This window comes from Microtus oregoni, unplaced genomic scaffold (assembly GCF_018167655.1).
Source record: "Microtus oregoni isolate MIOR12 unplaced genomic scaffold, Mior012 000002F_ref0000024, whole genome shotgun sequence".
Lineage (NCBI taxonomy): Eukaryota > Metazoa > Chordata > Mammalia > Rodentia > Cricetidae > Microtus > Microtus oregoni.
In genome coordinates, this window is record NW_024543061.1 from 53,503,966 (window position 1) to 53,521,682 (window position 17,717).

A 17,717-nucleotide genomic window follows, 5' to 3' on the forward strand; every position below is an offset into this window, starting at 1 on the left:
ATACAACAAACTCCAGCAGGTACCTTGAGTGAGGACCTTCAGTCTACTAAGAGTGACACAGTTCTAAGTTGCACTGGGGACCAACTGGCAGGACTGTCTGAGCAACCAGATTTGGAACACCACTGGACACAGCTAAAGAATTAGAAGAATACAACAGATACATCTAGAAATAGAACAATCTAAACAAGATCAGATCATTCATCAGTGCCAATTTCTTACTCTTCAGGAAGAAAATACTCAGCTTTTCTACTCCCAACTCTGGAAAAAACAGAAGGAAAAAAAAGCAAGTAATAAGATGCTAATGGCTTAGCAGTCATCCTGGAAGCTACCAGTTTATATTATCCCAAATTCCCCCTAACTTAGCAACATAAACATCTAAATTCTATTCCCATCAACAAACTTGTAGATACAAGAAGGCAATCCTTGTGAGCACAGGACTGCCCAGGCTTGGAGTCAAGTACAGCCTGTGCTGTGAGTTAGCAACACATCACTACCCTTCAACATCAGCCTTTGTAAGATTCAGCAGCAGTCTGTCCCTTGAAACCTGCATTCACTCCAAACTTACACACACAAAAAAAAGTGGCATTTTTTAGTTTTAATAATTAAATCAGTAAGATGGCCCTCTCTTTGGAGAGAATGCTTTTGGGAAAATACTCTTCAAAACAGATGAGACACACACAAGAGCCAACAATTCTCTTCCTCCCGCCTTCCAGGCATCACTAATATCGTCAGCCCTGTTCTCTTTTCCACCTATTCTCTCCAACTTTCCCCAACTTCATTCCCTGTGCTCACCACTATTCTACTTACTGTCAGACAATAGCAGAAAGACCAAGGCCTGTACGCTACTTTTAAAAATAAAATCTTTCCTTGACCTTGCTGCCCATGCCGCTCCCAACTACATTTCTCTATCATCACCCAGACTCAAACACGACATTTCTTCCTTACTGTTTTTACCAGCCAGATTCCTGAAGCCCTACAATTTAACTTCAATAAAAATATCACTCCTTGAACACACATGTGAACTAGTTTTAGATTTGGAGACTTTGATACACAAAGGATGCAAAGTAGCACAGTAGTCTGGATACAAATACTGACCTCACAACTTATTAGTAATGTCATCTCTTGGTGTTTTGAAGACAAAGTCCTTACATTCCATACACATTCTCTGGCAAGGAAGAAATAGAAACGTGGGGCTGGAATGTCACTGTAGCCTAGGCTAACCTACTTCTCAGTAGTCTATGCTGCCCTTGATTCTCCTGTCTCAGCCTCCTGAATACTAAGATTGTAGGCATACACCACCATATCCAATTATAAATATTCTTCTGTATCATTTTTACATATGTAAGTAGAACAGGCAATTCAAAAACTAATTTTTAAAGACGTTCACTAAGTACTAGGTTTTAAATTCAATTCTGAGCCCTATATAAATACAGACAATCAGACAGACAAAAATACAATAAGTTTGATTTAAATTAATATTTAAGATATTAAATTTCTTATTAATTAAATATCTATTTAAAATACTAAAACATCCTAAGAACTAATGAAAGATTTTACATGTTCTAAATTCAAACTGTCCTTGCTTTCTTTGTGCAAGGCCTTTGTACAAAAGTTTGAGAATTCTAAAAACAAAGTGAACTAGTCTCTGTGAGTTTGAGGCCAGCCTGGTCTACAGAACGGCCAAGGCTACACAGAGAAACCCTGTCTCAAAACAACAACAACAACAGCAAGAAAGACAAGTGATTCTAAGTCAGTAGTTTCTCTAAGTCATGATATAGCAGTTAGCAAGCACTGATCCGCTACTGACATACGGCAGAGTGTGAGCTGAAGGAGGAACAAGAGTGAGGGATGGAAAGGTAAGCAGAGTTAGAGGAAAAATCAAGCAGGAAGCACTAGTCACCAGGACAAAAGGTTAGTCCTGGTTTTGATTCACGTCTATAAAGCACAGAAGCACCCAGCCAAAGCAGGTCAGCAGCTAAGCTCGGCTTTCTTACCTTCGAAGACTCTCTTTCTTCTCTCCACGTGTCAAGCAACTGTCTAAATGCTTATTGATGTGATTTTCTGAAATGCTGACCTCACAAACGGGACAAGACACTGCATTTTAAAAAGAGAGAAAGAAAGGGGAAAAATAAACAAGTTGGCACAGACAGAATCCTAGGTAATCTGCTCTTAGAAAAACCCACAAGGCACGGAAAGCGGGTAAAACTGGTTACTAGTAACTAGCTACTTTGTGGGGTGTCACACAATCAGAATCCTAGGCCTAGAGACTGAAGTAAGTTTGGAAGTTAGCTAATTAGAAAATGCTTTAGCTACAATTTTGCTACCAAGGTACCAGCAGACCATAATGCTGAGCCTTTCCCAGGCCCTAGGACTACCTTACCCTAGAAGCAATGTCAACAACACTGTAATGAGGTTACAATTATGAGTAAAACGAAGGCTCCCTACTCTGATTTTTAATAGAACACAAAGAATTTTATCTATTTTATATGCTATGGTTCATTCTAAGATTTCATTTGGAGAGAAAAAAAGTTCTACAAGAGTTGAAAACATGTCCCAATGAAATTAAAAACACAACAGCAAAAACCACAGAAAGTGGTCCAGAGTGAGATGTGGTATGAGATACATGTAATCAAAAAAACCCCAAACACTACTATTGGCCTTCACCTGTGGGCTGCAAGGGTTTGCTAAAGACACACGTTCCTAGTAAAAGATGAGGCCATAGAGGTCAGTCAGGGGCTTTCCAGATGAGTCTTCCCACCAGAATCCTGGCTCTGTCATCATGAGGCCACTCTGCACCACTGCAGCATGGAAACCTCAGCGATGATATGTAAACACAGAAGGAGTGCATGCTCCAGCAAACCTGTCTTTACCATACAAGCGGCACACCAGCTCTGGTTTTCAATTACTGTCAGTCTATGGGTGCACTGTACAAAGAGTGAGACAACAACTTGGCTTCAGAGACATTTGGGAGGGAGAGCTAAGAGATAAGGAAGGTTACCAAAGTACATGTCATATGCCAAAGGACATTAAACTACAGGCAGAACATCAAGGAAGTAGTCAACCTGTGGCATAAAATGGAGGCTTCTTTAAGAGCTAACTGGAACTGGATGAGGTGAGAGGGCTCCAATCTAAAAACAGAAAGCTACCACAAGAAGCATTAACTACTAAACCATTTCACTTCTGCATGAATCATCCTGACTCTATTCTATGAAAAAGACAAAAACTCTACCTCTAAGCACTGACTGCATCATGTCTGAGACACAGTAAAGTAGAACCTGGTCTATGCCTTCTTACTCCCCCCCCCCCCAAACGCGCTGCCTGTTAAACTTACACCACAAGAATGAGATTTCCTTAAGTATGAAAAGGCATATATAAAAATGACTTCCTACCTTTATTTTCCAGTTTCATGGTGGATGTAGAGGGTGTCACAGGTCCATTAGCATCCGAGGGACCAAGTACTGTCTTTCCCTCGAGACTTGTCTCTTTAGCCTCAGTAGAGGTGCTTATCTCTTTTTGAGGGCTATACTTCCTGTCATTTTCTTTTCCCCCCGTCTCTCTTATCAGGAACTTGTCCATCAGCCTGCTCCCCTGTTTGACAGGGTGTTTGGTGGCTTCAGCATTATGCACTTTAGCAACAACTTTCTTTGAGGTGGAAGACACAGGAGATATGGGTGGTGACTCTAAAGCAAACTGCAACAGGCGAGTCCTTGAATCACACAAAAAAAGGGGGAAAAGATTGGAAACTATGTCAAATTAGACATAATAAACTGGGATCTTCCCAATTAACACTTGTTTCTCTGAAACACAAAATTCATGCTGCAATCACAACCAAACTAAAGAGTTTCTTTTAAAACAACAAACAGAGCAATAAATCAGAATTAAAAGGTATTTACTAGGACTTCAAGTATATTGGGTTCTAGTTGCTGCTATGAGTCTTCCTCTACAATGGCTAAATAAAATCTGAAGAAATACATGAAGCAACAGCATCACTACAGCACAATCAGCACAGAAGTCTGGTCCTTACTAGAAGAGACACATAAGTGACTGACACTGCTCCAAGATCTCCCTTCACTTGGAAGCGTTTTTATGGATTTGCATATTGAGCTAACATCTAAGCAGGAAAAGTGATCTCAATTCTGGGCAGAGGTGATGAGCACTGGGGACACAGGATGCTTGGCATGTGGGAGTCACGAGAAAAAATCCTCTCAACCATCTACAATCATCTCTGGGGTACACAAAGACAAAACCCCCACAGGGGTCTGGTAGGAAAAAGACATTGGTAAACAGATGGCAGACGTCAGTGCTGGAAAGGACAAAGCAAATACCCTCATGAAGACATGGGGACTGAAGTGAGACGTCACAGAGGCTATACCTTAGGGAAAGGAACACTGTGCATTGTGTTTTCACACAAATGTGCATTCACGCATATGTGTGTCTACTTCTGTATGTGTAAATCTCATGTGTATGCATGTATATATGTGTGTAAAACTAAAACAGAATATAATAATACATCGCTCCACCCTTAATGGAACAAAAGCAAGAAGCTGGTAATTTAGTTGCTTGTCAGAACAAAATACACTATCTTTCAAAGAAAGATTTTACATATTCTACAACATTTGGTCCATAATGTTCACAAAAAAAGAAAAAAGCTACTAATCAAGCCATAAAATATTCAAAAGAAACATACGAGAGGTTTATCTTTATTATAAAGTACTATTGAATTGTATCAGATGCATTTACGCATTCACTATGATTATATACATTTTTCTACTTTATTTTGCTAATATAGTTACATCAGTTTGATGAGGAACCTCCTTTGGCCAATGGTCTTCGAGAGGCTGGACCAGGTTGGACGTAACCTTGGGTACCAAAAAGCATGCGGGTCCAGCCACACTCTCATTCTCTCCCTGCTTGACACACCTGAATGTTGGATTCTGTCCCTGTTCCCCATTGTGATCTGTGAGTTCCCCTTTAATAAAGAACCCCTTACTATACCATATCCAGAGCTAGTCTGGGATTATTTTAGTCACATTTCCCCCAGTCTGGCTCATTCCCCTTTATATGCTGCCCAACGTGGGAACGAGTCCATGCTTACCAGAAACCCACCACCACACCCCGCGTTAACCAGCTAGATCATGTTTCTCATCCACATCTCACCCACCTGCCACTGCCTAGGATCCCAACTTTCCCCACAGCAGCCCACCATTCTTTTTATCACATTGCGATCCACGCGGCATTACATCTGCCAACTGTGTGGCTCGCAACTGACAGAAAGCCACCAAAACTCTCTCCATGTACAGAATTGCATTAATTGTCCTTAATAACTGCTCTTAATTTGTTAAGCAAAGCATATTTGTCAGTATCTAAGTAGGCAACAAGCGCAAAACCAAAGCGAGATTGTCCACGGCTCCTCATGTCTCTCCTCCACTTTGTTTCGCCACATGGCTGCAACCACAACACCTGCTGGCCAATAAAGATTACATCTATTCACTGAAATTTCCTAAAGGATAATGGAGTGAATACTTGTGAGCTATTATTTATAGACAATTTACACTGGTATAGATTCTTATATATTGATACAAATTCAAACTGTATTTGTTATATTGAATATGCTCCTATTTCTGTTTATAATATTTAACTTCCTCTCCTATTGTGTAAGATTGTATTATTGTGTAAGATTGTGTACTTAACTTCCTCTCCTATTGTGTAAGATTGTGTACTTAACTTCCTCTCCTATTGTGTAAGATTGTGTACTTCCTCTCCTATTGTGTCCTCAGCCTGTTCAAAGTTAACCCACCTTTAAGAGAACAATGTAACCAACACAGCTTGCCTTGAATTTCCCACACAATTGAGCTTTTTAAACCTAAGATAAATACATAGCTTTTTATCTTCAAAAAAAAAGAAATTTGCACACCTATGCAAAGTTATTTTATCATATTGTATGCATGCATGTTTCTACCTCTGTTTAAGACACTTTGTATATTGATACAATTTTAGAATATACTTATCATGTGGCATTCATTATACATTTCTACCTCTGATCAAGAGAGTTATATACTGTTTACATTTGAGATCATTATCCTCATTTGCTGCCCAGTTTTTTAAAGATGTTTAATATTCTAATATGAAGTCTTTAAACTACATAGGTATTAAGTATTATAGACCAATAGTCATCCATGTTTGTAATACTTATAGTTAGACTAATCAGGTTCTTTAGATACATAGACTGTATTCTGCATAGATAGGTAATCTTCAACCACTTCAAAGAACTGTAGAATATGGCATTTAAATAACCAAGGGATCTGTTGACGTGAGATACGATTGCTCCTGGCAGCACTGATCTATTCCCAAGAGAATGTTGAACACCAAAGACTGGACCACTTGGAGCTTGTTTTCTTGACAAAACTGACCTTTGGGCAAGGAACTGCCCATGCCTCAACCACTGACAAAATGTACGGTGTCTGGACAGGACAAGCAGGATATGAGAAAAAAAAAAAAGACTGCAATACCTTTCCAAGACAGGGTAAGATGGTTTTGAAAATATTCCTGCCTCTGAAATGATCTGTCAGTTACTCTAGGCCTTAGCCAAAGTTGGTTGCTCCAATGCTGCAAATGAAACTTTTGCTACCTGGTGATTGCCCAGGTAGCCATTTGTCTCTGTCATCTACTGTACATTTTGGAAGGTGCTTGATTGCACTTCCTACCTACTCAAGTAATATTAGCTCCCTTCTCAGGTCTTTGATGGGGTTGAAGACTAGAGATAGGAACAGTTACTTTCCTCTTATGGCTTAGCCAAGCCATTTCTAATACAAGACTTAGACTCCTTAAGATAAAATAATTATTGAAACATTTAGCATATGTTTTATGCTTAATATTGTTTATGCTGGTTAATTCTAATTTTTATACTTGATATGTTCTTATTGTATATAGTTTTGTATTAGGTTTAAAATTCTCTCATTTAGATAAAAAGGGGAGATGATGGGGAACTTCCTTCAGTCAATAGTCTTTGAGAGGCTTGACCAGGTTGGGTGTGGCACTGGGTACCAAAAAGCACATGGGTCCAGACACACACACACATACACTCTGTCTCTCCTGCTTGCCCTGTTCCCCTGGGTGATCTGTGAGTTTCCCTTTAATAAAGAACCCCTTATTGTACCATATTTGGAGCTATCTTGGGATTATTTTACTTGCATTCCCCCCATCTGGCACGTCCCTCTTCATTAGTTGATTTTTCAATGTATCTTAAATTTTTATGCCTAGGTTTTACTGTTTTGCCAATGATTTTGAGATTGCTTATGAAAGACTACTGAAGTATAAGTTTCCTTCTTTTTTTTTTTTTCCAAGACTGGTTTCCCTGTGTAGCCCTGGCTGTCCTGGAACTCATTCTATAGACCAGGGTGATCTCAAACTCACAGAGATCCACCTGCTTCTGCCTTCTGAGTGCTAAGATTCTAGAATTAAAAGCAAGTGCCACTACCACCCAGCTGGAGTATAGTTGTTTTCCTTTCCTGCCTGTCTGGGTGTATCAAGATTCTGCTTCTTTCTTTACCTCCCTCCTTCCTTTCTTTTCTCTTCCTTCTATACAGGGTCTCGCTATGCAGTCCTGGCAGGCCTAGAACTCACCAATCTGATAAAATGCTATTTGAAAGGAAGAAAGAAAAAGAGAGAGAGAAAGACAGACAGACAGACAGACAGACAGACTCACAACCAGTCCCAATCATGAGTGATGACAAATGAGACATCTCCCCCAAGACTGACTAAGACACAGATGTCTACCACCAACAACTCTCTTAAAACTGCAGAAAATGTCCTGAGCCAAAGACAAGAACAAAAACAGGAGCCAGGGATAAAGAGTATAAAAATTACAAAAGGAGAAAGAAAAATATTCATTTCCAGGGGAAAGTTAGGTGCAAAGTAGGTAGAGAGGGCAGTCATTATACTATCTTGCCAACTTTCATACAAATTTAAAAATCTCCCACAGTTTAAAAGAGAAGATTAAAAATAAAGAAAAGCTAAGCCAAGGGTGATAGAACATGGCTATAATCTCAGCATTCAGGAGACTGAAGCAGAAGATTCTAACTCAAGCCCAATTTCTGATACATAGTGATGCTGTGTCTAAGAAAAGTCAAGAAAAGGAGGGAGATTAGGTAGAAGGAGGGAAATTGGGAATTGGGGGAAAGAAGAAGGGAAGAAGGGGGAGGAGAAAGTCGGAAGGGAAAGCAGGAAGATTAAAGAAACATCTAAGGACCTTCATCTTAGGGAGGAAATAGAAATTAAAAAAAAAAAAACAACCCAGAACCATCATCTCTCTTTCCTTCCAGTTTCTGGAAGGTTCTAAGAAAGCTCTTCTCTCATAATGACAAGGGCAGGAGTCAGTATTCAACCACAGATGAGACACCACTGATCTTTTCAGCATACTAGTGATAAGTTTTTGCCTTTAATCCACAATTCAGATGAATTTAATTATAATTGGCTCTGTTATTTCAAGGAACGCCAACAAAAACTATGGCTGACAGTAGCAACAAGGTCACAATAAACTATTCTTGAAGCTAAAATTAAAGCCTATTAACTTATTCCAGTACCACCTACTCTTGCCCGAGAAGCAGAATAGAAAACAAATCCTATACTCCATGAAAGTTACAAAGTAAGCGGAAAAGCACAGGCTTATACAAAATATGTGAAAAGTGATAATACAATGAAACCAAAGGGCTAAGAAAACAGTTTTTGGTAGAGAGATGCCCTAGCAAGTGGAAGGCTCAGAGTGCCAGTCCACACAAGAAAAACTAAAGTAAAACAAAATAAAATAAGATGCGGCCAAGCATAAGAAGATGAAATAAGTATTCTTTATAGCTGGTCAGAAAGCCTCATTAAGAAGGTAACTTACGAGAACAGAGTTCAGAGAAAGTGGGTCTTAGCCAGGCACCACCTGGGCAGACAGTGATTCACCTACAAAGAACAGCAAGCACAAAGTCTAGGGTAGATGCAATTAACATAGAGGAGAAACAAGAAGGCCTGCAACTGAATAAAAGGCAAACATGAAGTCTGAGAAGGAACAAGACGGCAAGGCAAGAGGACTAACTCAGAAAGGACTTGGGCTCCTGCTCCAGTGAGATGGAGAACTCAATCATTTGGATGTTAAATGCCTGAGTGTTAAATGGCATTAGTTTGGGAGTTGCTGTGGATCTTGGATCTAATTTAAAAGGTGGGTCACAATGGGATGCCCTTAGGCCATGGAGCATGTCCCAACACAGGACTCTGGGCACACTCCTTGTCCTCTGTCCCTTACTTGGAAATGCAAGCACTTGTTCCAAAACATCCTCACCAAAGTCATGTAAGCCCATGCCTCCCAATCTTGGAATGAAAGCTCCAGAAGGACCAAAGTCCTTAGAAGGTACACAGTTTGGGCACTTTATTAAGATGACACCATAAAACTGCCTAACACAAGGACTTTAGTTACTACCACCAGGAAGGATTTTAGGAGAGCCAAAGTAAAAAATATACAATTAGGAAATGATCACATTCCATTAGGATGCGCTGACTTGGACCAGATTCTAGACAGTATGGAGATGACAGACTAAGCCTTGGAAAGTAAAGTAAAGAAGATAGAGCCAGGGAGACTTACTAATGGATCAAAAAATTAAGTAGTAATAAAAGAGAGTTGAGGAAGATACAAAAGTCTTTAGCTAGAGTAGTTAAAAGGGTATTTCCAGTGCAGGGCCAAGGAGACAGTAGGTAAAAGTGCTTGCCATATAAGCTCCACAACTTTAATTTTGGTGCCCAGAAGTCATGTACAAGCCAGATGTAACAGCACAAGCATCTGAAATCCCATGGTGCCCCTGTGGAGAGATGGGAGGCAGAAACAAGACAAATCCCAGACACTCAGGAGCCAGCTAGGCTGCTTATGCAGTGACAAAGAGATCCCACCTCAAATGAAGTAGAAAAGCAAAGAATGGTACTTGATGGCTGTCCTTTGACCTCCATGTTGTTGGTTTGGTTTTCGTTTGTTTATCTGTTTGTCTGTTTTACTCTTTGGGGTACCTGCTGCCCAGCTCCCAAATAATCACAAAGAGACTTATTACTTCTTATGAATGCCCAGCCTTAGCTTGGGTTAGTTTTAACCAGCTTTTCTTAAATTATCCCATTTATCTTTTGCCTCTAGGCTTTTACCTTTCTCTATTTCTGTACATCTTTTCTTTCCTTCTTATTCCATGTCCGGCTATGTAGCTGGCCCCTGATATCCTCCTCTCCTAATTTTCTTGCTCCTCTCTTTTCTCTCTCTCCTTCTATTTATTCTCTCTGCCTATCAGCCCCACCCATTTCTCTCTCCTGCCTAGCTATTGGTCATTTAGCTCTTTATTAGATCAATCAGGTGTTTTAGGCAGGCAAAGTAACACAGTTTCACAGAGTTAAACAAATGCAACATAATAGAATGCAACACATCTTTGCATCATTAAATAAATATTCCACAGCATAAACAAACATAACACATCTTCACCTAATATTCCATAACATCTCCATACACATACATGGCACACACATGTTCAACACACACACCCCAATGCTGCTATTCAGAGTCACAGCACACGTCAGAGCAGGTATGGAAGAGAGAAGAGTATCAGCAGTCCCCTTTGCACATGTGAAGCATTACTTGCTCTTAGGACGCTTAAGGATAAATATGAAATAAACTGTTGACAAGAGTCTGAGGTTTGAAGACTTGAAAAACATGAAAACAGAGGACATCTAAAACCAAAACATTGTATGATTCATATACCCTAAAATAAGTTGAATGAAAATGTTAATTTCTAAATTGATATTTACATTTAAACAGAATTGGTTACTTTCCATCACTCATATGAGTTCTTATCAAAGTGATATGGCCCTGCAGAACCTAACAGCATTCATCACAGGCACTCAGATATCTCATGGACAGATTATGAACTTTTAGAGCTAGAAAGATTATCAGAGAGGAATCAGCATTTCATTGTACATATGGGTAAATAAAGTCCCAGGTCTAAGGCATTTAGTTGGAAAGCATACAAATTAGATCTCGGATAGCTGACAGAGCCCAAAAACTAGCCGTCACAGGGCATCTTGCTCTGAATATTGTTACTCAACAAGTATAGAAGAAGCTTGCCAACTTGTTAACTACACAAGTAACCTCACCTCTTTAGAATGTGGTCAAGAATAAAAACTCACAATATATCTCAGGTGCATAAGTCATTAAGGCCATATAATGAATCTAGCTACTCCATTAGAGTACCTACAAATGTTTGCTCTGATGTGAAACATACAAACAGCAGTTTAGAACCATTAATGAAGAAGACAGTGGTCACTAAAGCACATTCTCTTTTTCTTTTCTTTTTATGTTACATGCATGAGTTTTTACCTACATATATCTGTGTACCACGTGTATGCAATACACTAGAGGCTAGAAGACATTGAGTCTCCTGGGACTGGAGTTAGAGACCTTTTATGAGCTGCCATGTGGGTACTAAGAATCAAATCCCCGAGCTCTGGAGAGCAGCAAGAGCTCTTTCTCCAGCCCCTAGAATGCATTCTTAATAGCACTTTAGAGCATTAATGTGTGAGATGGAAATGCACAGTGGTAAAAGGAAGCTGGTTTTGGATCCCTCTGTACCAAGTATGATCGCAAAGACCTGTATATAACTCTCATCTGTAATCCCATCAACAGCGCCATTTATCTTTTCAGATGAAGACACAGGGGTCAAAAGGGGAAATCTCCTGATTATAATCATAACTAGAGAAATAGAACTGGAGTCCAGTGCTACAGCACAATTAATAAAAATCCAGAGACAGAAATTGGTGTTCAACCTGAAGGTCAGAAAAACAAAACAGCCAGTCACTGTCTCTTACCTCTACCTCAGTCCTCAGTCCTCAGTCCGAAATGGTAATCCTGCCTCTAGGAATCTCAGAATGAGACTGAGAGCTGTCTCCTCCCGTCTTATATTCCTCTCTAGTGCTGGGATTAAAGGCTTGCACCACTACTGCCGGTTTCTATGGCAAATTAGTGTGGCTACCGGAATTAAATGTGTGTGTCACCACTGCCTGGTCTGTATGACTGATCAGTGAGGCTATTTTACTCTCTGGACTTCAGGCAAGCTTTATTTATTAAAATATCACTACACAGTGCCACCTGAATGCAAAAGTCAGCATGCTGTAAATGACATCACAACCACAACAACCACATCCTGTTTGTGAGATGCTAAGAGTATTCTCTGCTATAATTGTCATCTAAAATGCTTTTGTAAATTCTCTGACAATTTCAAACATGTAAAACTGTACACTGACCATATTCACCTCCCTTACTCCCTATTAACCCTACCAACTTCCTCAGAAATCTTCTTCCCAACAAGTCCTGGTCCTATCATGCTTCTTACTTCTCTTTTTTCCCCCCACCTACTAAGTTTCCTTAGGGTTGTTTGCATGAGAATAGGTCTGGGATTACTTACTAGAGCAGAGACAGTTTATCAATGGGTACTAAAGTAAATGACTCCTTGCCACCAGGTTGTCGTGGCGCATGCCTTTAATCCCAGAACTAGGGAAGCAGAGGCAGGAAGATCTTTGAGGTTAAGGTCAGCCTGGTCTACAGAGGAAGTTCCACGAAAACCAGGGAGTTACACAGAGAAACACTGTCAAAGAAAAAGAAGAGGAGGGGAGGGAAGGGGAGAGGAGAAGGAAGCGAGGGAGAGAAAGAGAGGGGAGGGAGGGAGGGAGGGAGAGAGAGAGAGAGAGAGAGAGAGAGAGGGAAAATAACTCATCCATCCCCTAAGAGTCATTGACCGCCTTGAAAATGGGTGGGACTAAAACGCGTAAATTCTTACATTTGGAGTATCAAAAGAGAACTCCAAACTTGACCAACCCAAACAATTCGTAATACCGATGCTATAGATGGAGACTGGACTCTAAAAAAAAAAAAGAAAAAAGAAATAATACTTTACCACTTAGGGCAAAAAGGATGCTCTCCTTTCAAAACACAACAACAAAAAAATCTAACTAAACTTTTGTTCAAAGGTTAAGATTAAGAATTTCTTCCCAACCCCTTGAGAAATATCTAATAGGAGAAGATGGCCCAGATGTCTGAGTTCTACATCCAGAACAGATTCAAGACTATTGCTTGAGATGATCAAGCCTCTCAAGATACTCCAGTCAGGACTTGATCATAATTCTAAATTTTCTTTAGGTACCCATAAGATTATCAGTGACCCTGAACAGCAGGAAGTAGCCTGAAAAACTATGGCCACAATCCTAAAAAATGTACTATGGATATTTTCCTTTGTTTAGAATGTTGGTTACAAGTTGTTACGGATAATGGTCAGGAGAAAGGCTAAACAAAAGGTATCAGATTCAGAATTGTTGTTTTTTTTTAAAAAAGGGGGGTGATGTGGGGCAATGATCTTTTATCCTGTCACTTGTATTATTTTTAATACAGTAGCCAGGCAGGAAGTATAAGCAGGGTGACGGCAACCAGGCAGGAAATAGAGGCATGACAGTTGAGAATCATGGGAAGAGGAAAATTTTAGTCTGAAGTTGTGGCCCAGACGCAGAGAAAGCAAGATGTGACTATCTCGGTCGAATAAGGTACCAAGAGATGTGGCTAACATAGACAAGAAATATGAGCTGATATAAGTTATAAGAATTAATTAATAAGAAGCTTGAGCTACTGGGCCAAGCTTTCCAGGTTCTGGCTATTACAAACAATGCTGCTATGAACACAGTTGGGCATATACTTTTATAATATGATAGGGCATCTCTTGGGTGTATTCCCAAGAGTGGTATTGCTGGGTCCAGGGGTAAGTTGATCCCGAATTTCCTGAGAAACCGCCACACTGCTTTCCAAAGCGGTTGCACAGTTTGCATTCCCACCAGCAATGGATGAGGGTACCCCTTTCTCCACAACCTCTCCAGCAAAGGCTATCATTGGTGTTTTTTATTTTAGCCATTCTGACAGGTGTAAGATGGTATCTTAAAGTTGTCTTGATTTACATTTCCCTGATAGCTAAGGAAGTTGAGCACGACCTTAAGTGTCTTTTGGCCATTTGAACTTCTTCTGTTGAGAATTCTCTGTTCAGCTCAGTGCCCCATTTTATAATTGGGTTGATTAGCCTTTTACAGTCTAGTTTCTTGAGTTCTTTATATATTTTGGAGATGCCCTTCAATGGAAGAATGGATGAAGAAAGTATGGAATATATACATATTAGAGTACTACTCAGCAGTAAAAAACAATGACTTCTTGAATTTTGCATGCAAATGGACAGAAATAGAAAACACTACCCTGAGTGAGGTAAGCCAGACCCAAAAAGAGGAACATGGGATGTACTCACTCATAATTGGTTTCTAGCCATAAATAAAGGACATTAAGCCTATAATTAGTGATCCTAGAGAAGCTAAATAAGAAGGTGAACCCAAAGAAAAACATATAGGCATCCTCCTGGATATTAACCTTCATCAGGTGATGAAAGGAGACAGAGACAGAGACCCACATTGGAGCACCGGACTGAAACCCCAAGGTCCAAATCAGGAGCAGAAGGAGAGAGAGCACGAGCAAAGAACTCAGGGCCATGAGGGGTGCACCCACACACTGTGACAATGGGGATGTTCTATCAGGAACTCACCAAGGTCAGCTGGATTGGGTCTGAAAAAGCATGGGATAAAACCGGACTTGCTGAACATAGCAGACAATGAGGACTGCTGAGAAGTCAAGAACAATGGCACTAGGTTTTGATCCTACTGCACATACTGGCTTTGTGGGAGCCTAGGCTGTTTGGATGTTCACCTTACTAGACATGGAAGGAAGTGGGAGGTCCTTGGACTCCCCACAGGGCAGAGAACCCTAACTGCTATTCGGGCTGAAGAGAGAAGGGGAGTTGATGGGGGGAGGGGGAGGGAAATGGGAGGCGGTGGCAGGAAGGAGACAGAAATCTTTAATAAATAAATAAATAATAAAAAATAAATTAAAAAGCCAGGTGCTTCTCTCATCATCAAAAAAAAAAAAAAAGAATTTCTTCCCTGGTGGTGGTAGCACACGCCTTTAATAATCCCAGTACTCAGGAGGCAGAGGCAGGTAGATCTCTGTGAGTTCAAGGCCAGCCTGGGCTACAGAGCGAGTACCAGGACAGGTTTCAAAGCTATCCAGAGAAATCTTGTCTTGAAAAACAAAAAACAACAACAAAAAAAGAATTTCTTCCCTAAACACAGGGTCCAAATGCTAGAATGAAGGTTAGGACACTACTTTAAATTAAAATGAACCAAGAAAAAGTGTGCTCTTTAAAAATGAATGCCAAAGGTCAAAAGAAAATATAAAAGATCCACATCATCCTGTATCTGAAACCTCTCAAATTATTTCCCACATCTTCTTATTATTCAATTTAGAATATTAAATTTTTAAAAATCAGAATGGCATATAAAATGGAAATGGCAGATGGGAAAGACAAGAAACAAAATCAACAAGCAATATAAATACCTTACATTTTAGTCATAAGATTAAACTTCTCCCTTCATCAATCTTAGACAGCATTTAAACAAGTAATGCTATCGATTAACTTCTATTTCATTCTTACTAATTTTGCAGATAAGTCCGCAGCACTGTACACGGTGAACATCCAAGAAACATGCCCCTCAAGGATGGTGCTGGCAATGGTACTGCCAAGAAGGCAAGCACAAGAAAATGACAGAATCCATTTGGGGTCTTCAAATACACAGACACATAAAAATAAATCTTAAAAAGCAAAATAAAACAAAACAAAAACAAGTTGAGGAGATGGCTCAGTTATTAAGTGACTTTGGTGGAAGCAAGACAATCTGAGTTTAAGCACCAGAACCCCCATAAAAAGCTGGGGCTGGCCAGGCAGGAATAGGCAGACCCCTGAAACTTATTAGCTAGTCAGCCTACCAAAATTTTGAACTTCAAGTCAGTAAGAAACACTTCCCCAAAATGAGGGGAGTGATCAAAGAAAGGCACCCAATACTGATCTCTAGCTTCCATACCCTCACACACAGGCAAGTGTACCCACATGAACAAGTACACATGTCACATCTATACATATTCCCCACCCCCCAAAAAAGTCCTAACAAACAAGAGACTTTACAGTAAGAAAGCTCTCTTCAATAAGAGAATCAGAGAACCATATAGTTTCTTAATCTAGAATAGTACACCACCCTTATGTGACCTCACTAAGAAAAAAGCTAACCAGAGTTACTGAAATGAATGTCAGGAGAGTTCAGAGTGCCAAACGTAATCATCTTTAGGATACAAACCTACGAATAAATGTGCAATTCTAATAGCAGTCTGGTGACATTTTTAGAGGCAAGGTAAGATATCTCCAAGAATGTTACAACAAGCCAAGAAGTCCTATACATGGGCATGTGACTAATAACATGATTAAAACAATGCAAGATATGTTTGGTAAAGCATGCCTTTTTATATCCCATTGGGTGACCACATTCACAGTCACACACTCATGCATTTGAAAGTTAAGAAGCAAAGCTATGTATAAGAGCTTTACAGAGAAGCAGTTGCACATCACACACAGCATACCATATTACACATGCTGAGCAAATCTGATTAATAGGTTAAAACATACAAATAGAACCAAATACAGTTAGTATACACAACTGCAAAGACACATATATTCTCTAGCACTGTCCACTCAAACCCTAAGAACCCAGAAGCAATACAGCATCAACTATAAATAGTCAATTTATCCACACTTTAATTCTTAATTATTCAAAAGAGGAGATTTTCTATCAAATAGAAAAACCCCTATGACTACATATTAGAACTTTCTCATGTGTGCAGTGGCTATTGCCACTTCCCTTCTTCTGCTCCAGTGTGTAACCCTGCACTCCCTAACTGAATGGGGATGGAAAAGAGGCACACATAAAGGGCAAAGGCAGTTAGAGGTTAGTCACGAAACTGAATCATACCGTGCAAAATTCATGCTTTTTACCAGTTCATCTAAAAGACGATTATTTCTCAGGTCTGGTTCTGTTACTGCCTAGAAAAGAAAAACAAAAGATGGAGGTCATAAACAATAATTAACTTGTCACAATTCTGATTTCAAAATGTCTGACCTGTCCTCCTGGGGCTCTCTGTCCCACTAGTCTTCTAAATAAAGTAGATTCATCTCATACTAACATGGAACTTTTAAGCCAGTGAATTAGGTAGGACCTGCTAACTGGAAGCCTGATTGCAGTTCTCAAAAGCATGTTAAAACTATTTGCTGTTTACTCTGCACTAAAACAAAAACCCAACATGAACAAGGATTTTTCTTCAAAATACCAAAACTAGCTTTCCCCAAATTACTCAGCAACAGGAGAGGCTTTTAAGTAATAACACTGGAAGAGGCACTAACTATTCAAAGAAGGTTAAAAAATAAGAACTCAAAACTACAGAAACACCATCTGGCACTGCAGCATGGATGTTGTCTGGTACACACTGGTGCTAAGTCCAGCTGAACAAAGGCAGCACAGCAGTGGCAAAGACCTCCAAGGTTGGAAGCAACTGCACTGTTTAGCACAAGGAAACAGTTTAGACAAGTTCAGTGACATCCTGACAAGCTGTACCAGCCAGAGCAGTCACACCTCCAGCTCCCCAGTGTCCTTTTCAAGAGAGCCCTGTCCCTTCTTTCCTTCCCCAGACACAGGTTTAATCTCCCGTTCCATCTCATTCTCTGCCTGTTCTAACTGCAAGAACAGTC

At 39.9% G+C, this 17,717-nt stretch overlaps 1 protein-coding gene across 1 annotated transcript in view; it reads right to left on the reverse strand.

Moving 5' to 3' along the window:
- The window catches only part of Rad18 (RAD18 E3 ubiquitin protein ligase), an 86,081-nt gene that overhangs the window by 58,391 nt on the left and 9,973 nt on the right, over positions 1-17,717 (reverse strand). The window contains exons 4-6 of the mRNA XM_041637834.1: positions 16,945-17,015; positions 3,390-3,706; positions 1,995-2,094 (exon numbers count right to left, since the gene is read on the reverse strand). Of these exons, the coding sequence (XP_041493768.1) occupies positions 1,995-2,094; positions 3,390-3,706; positions 16,945-17,015 (488 nt within the window). The remainder of the gene's footprint in view (positions 1-1,994; positions 2,095-3,389; positions 3,707-16,944; positions 17,016-17,717) is intronic.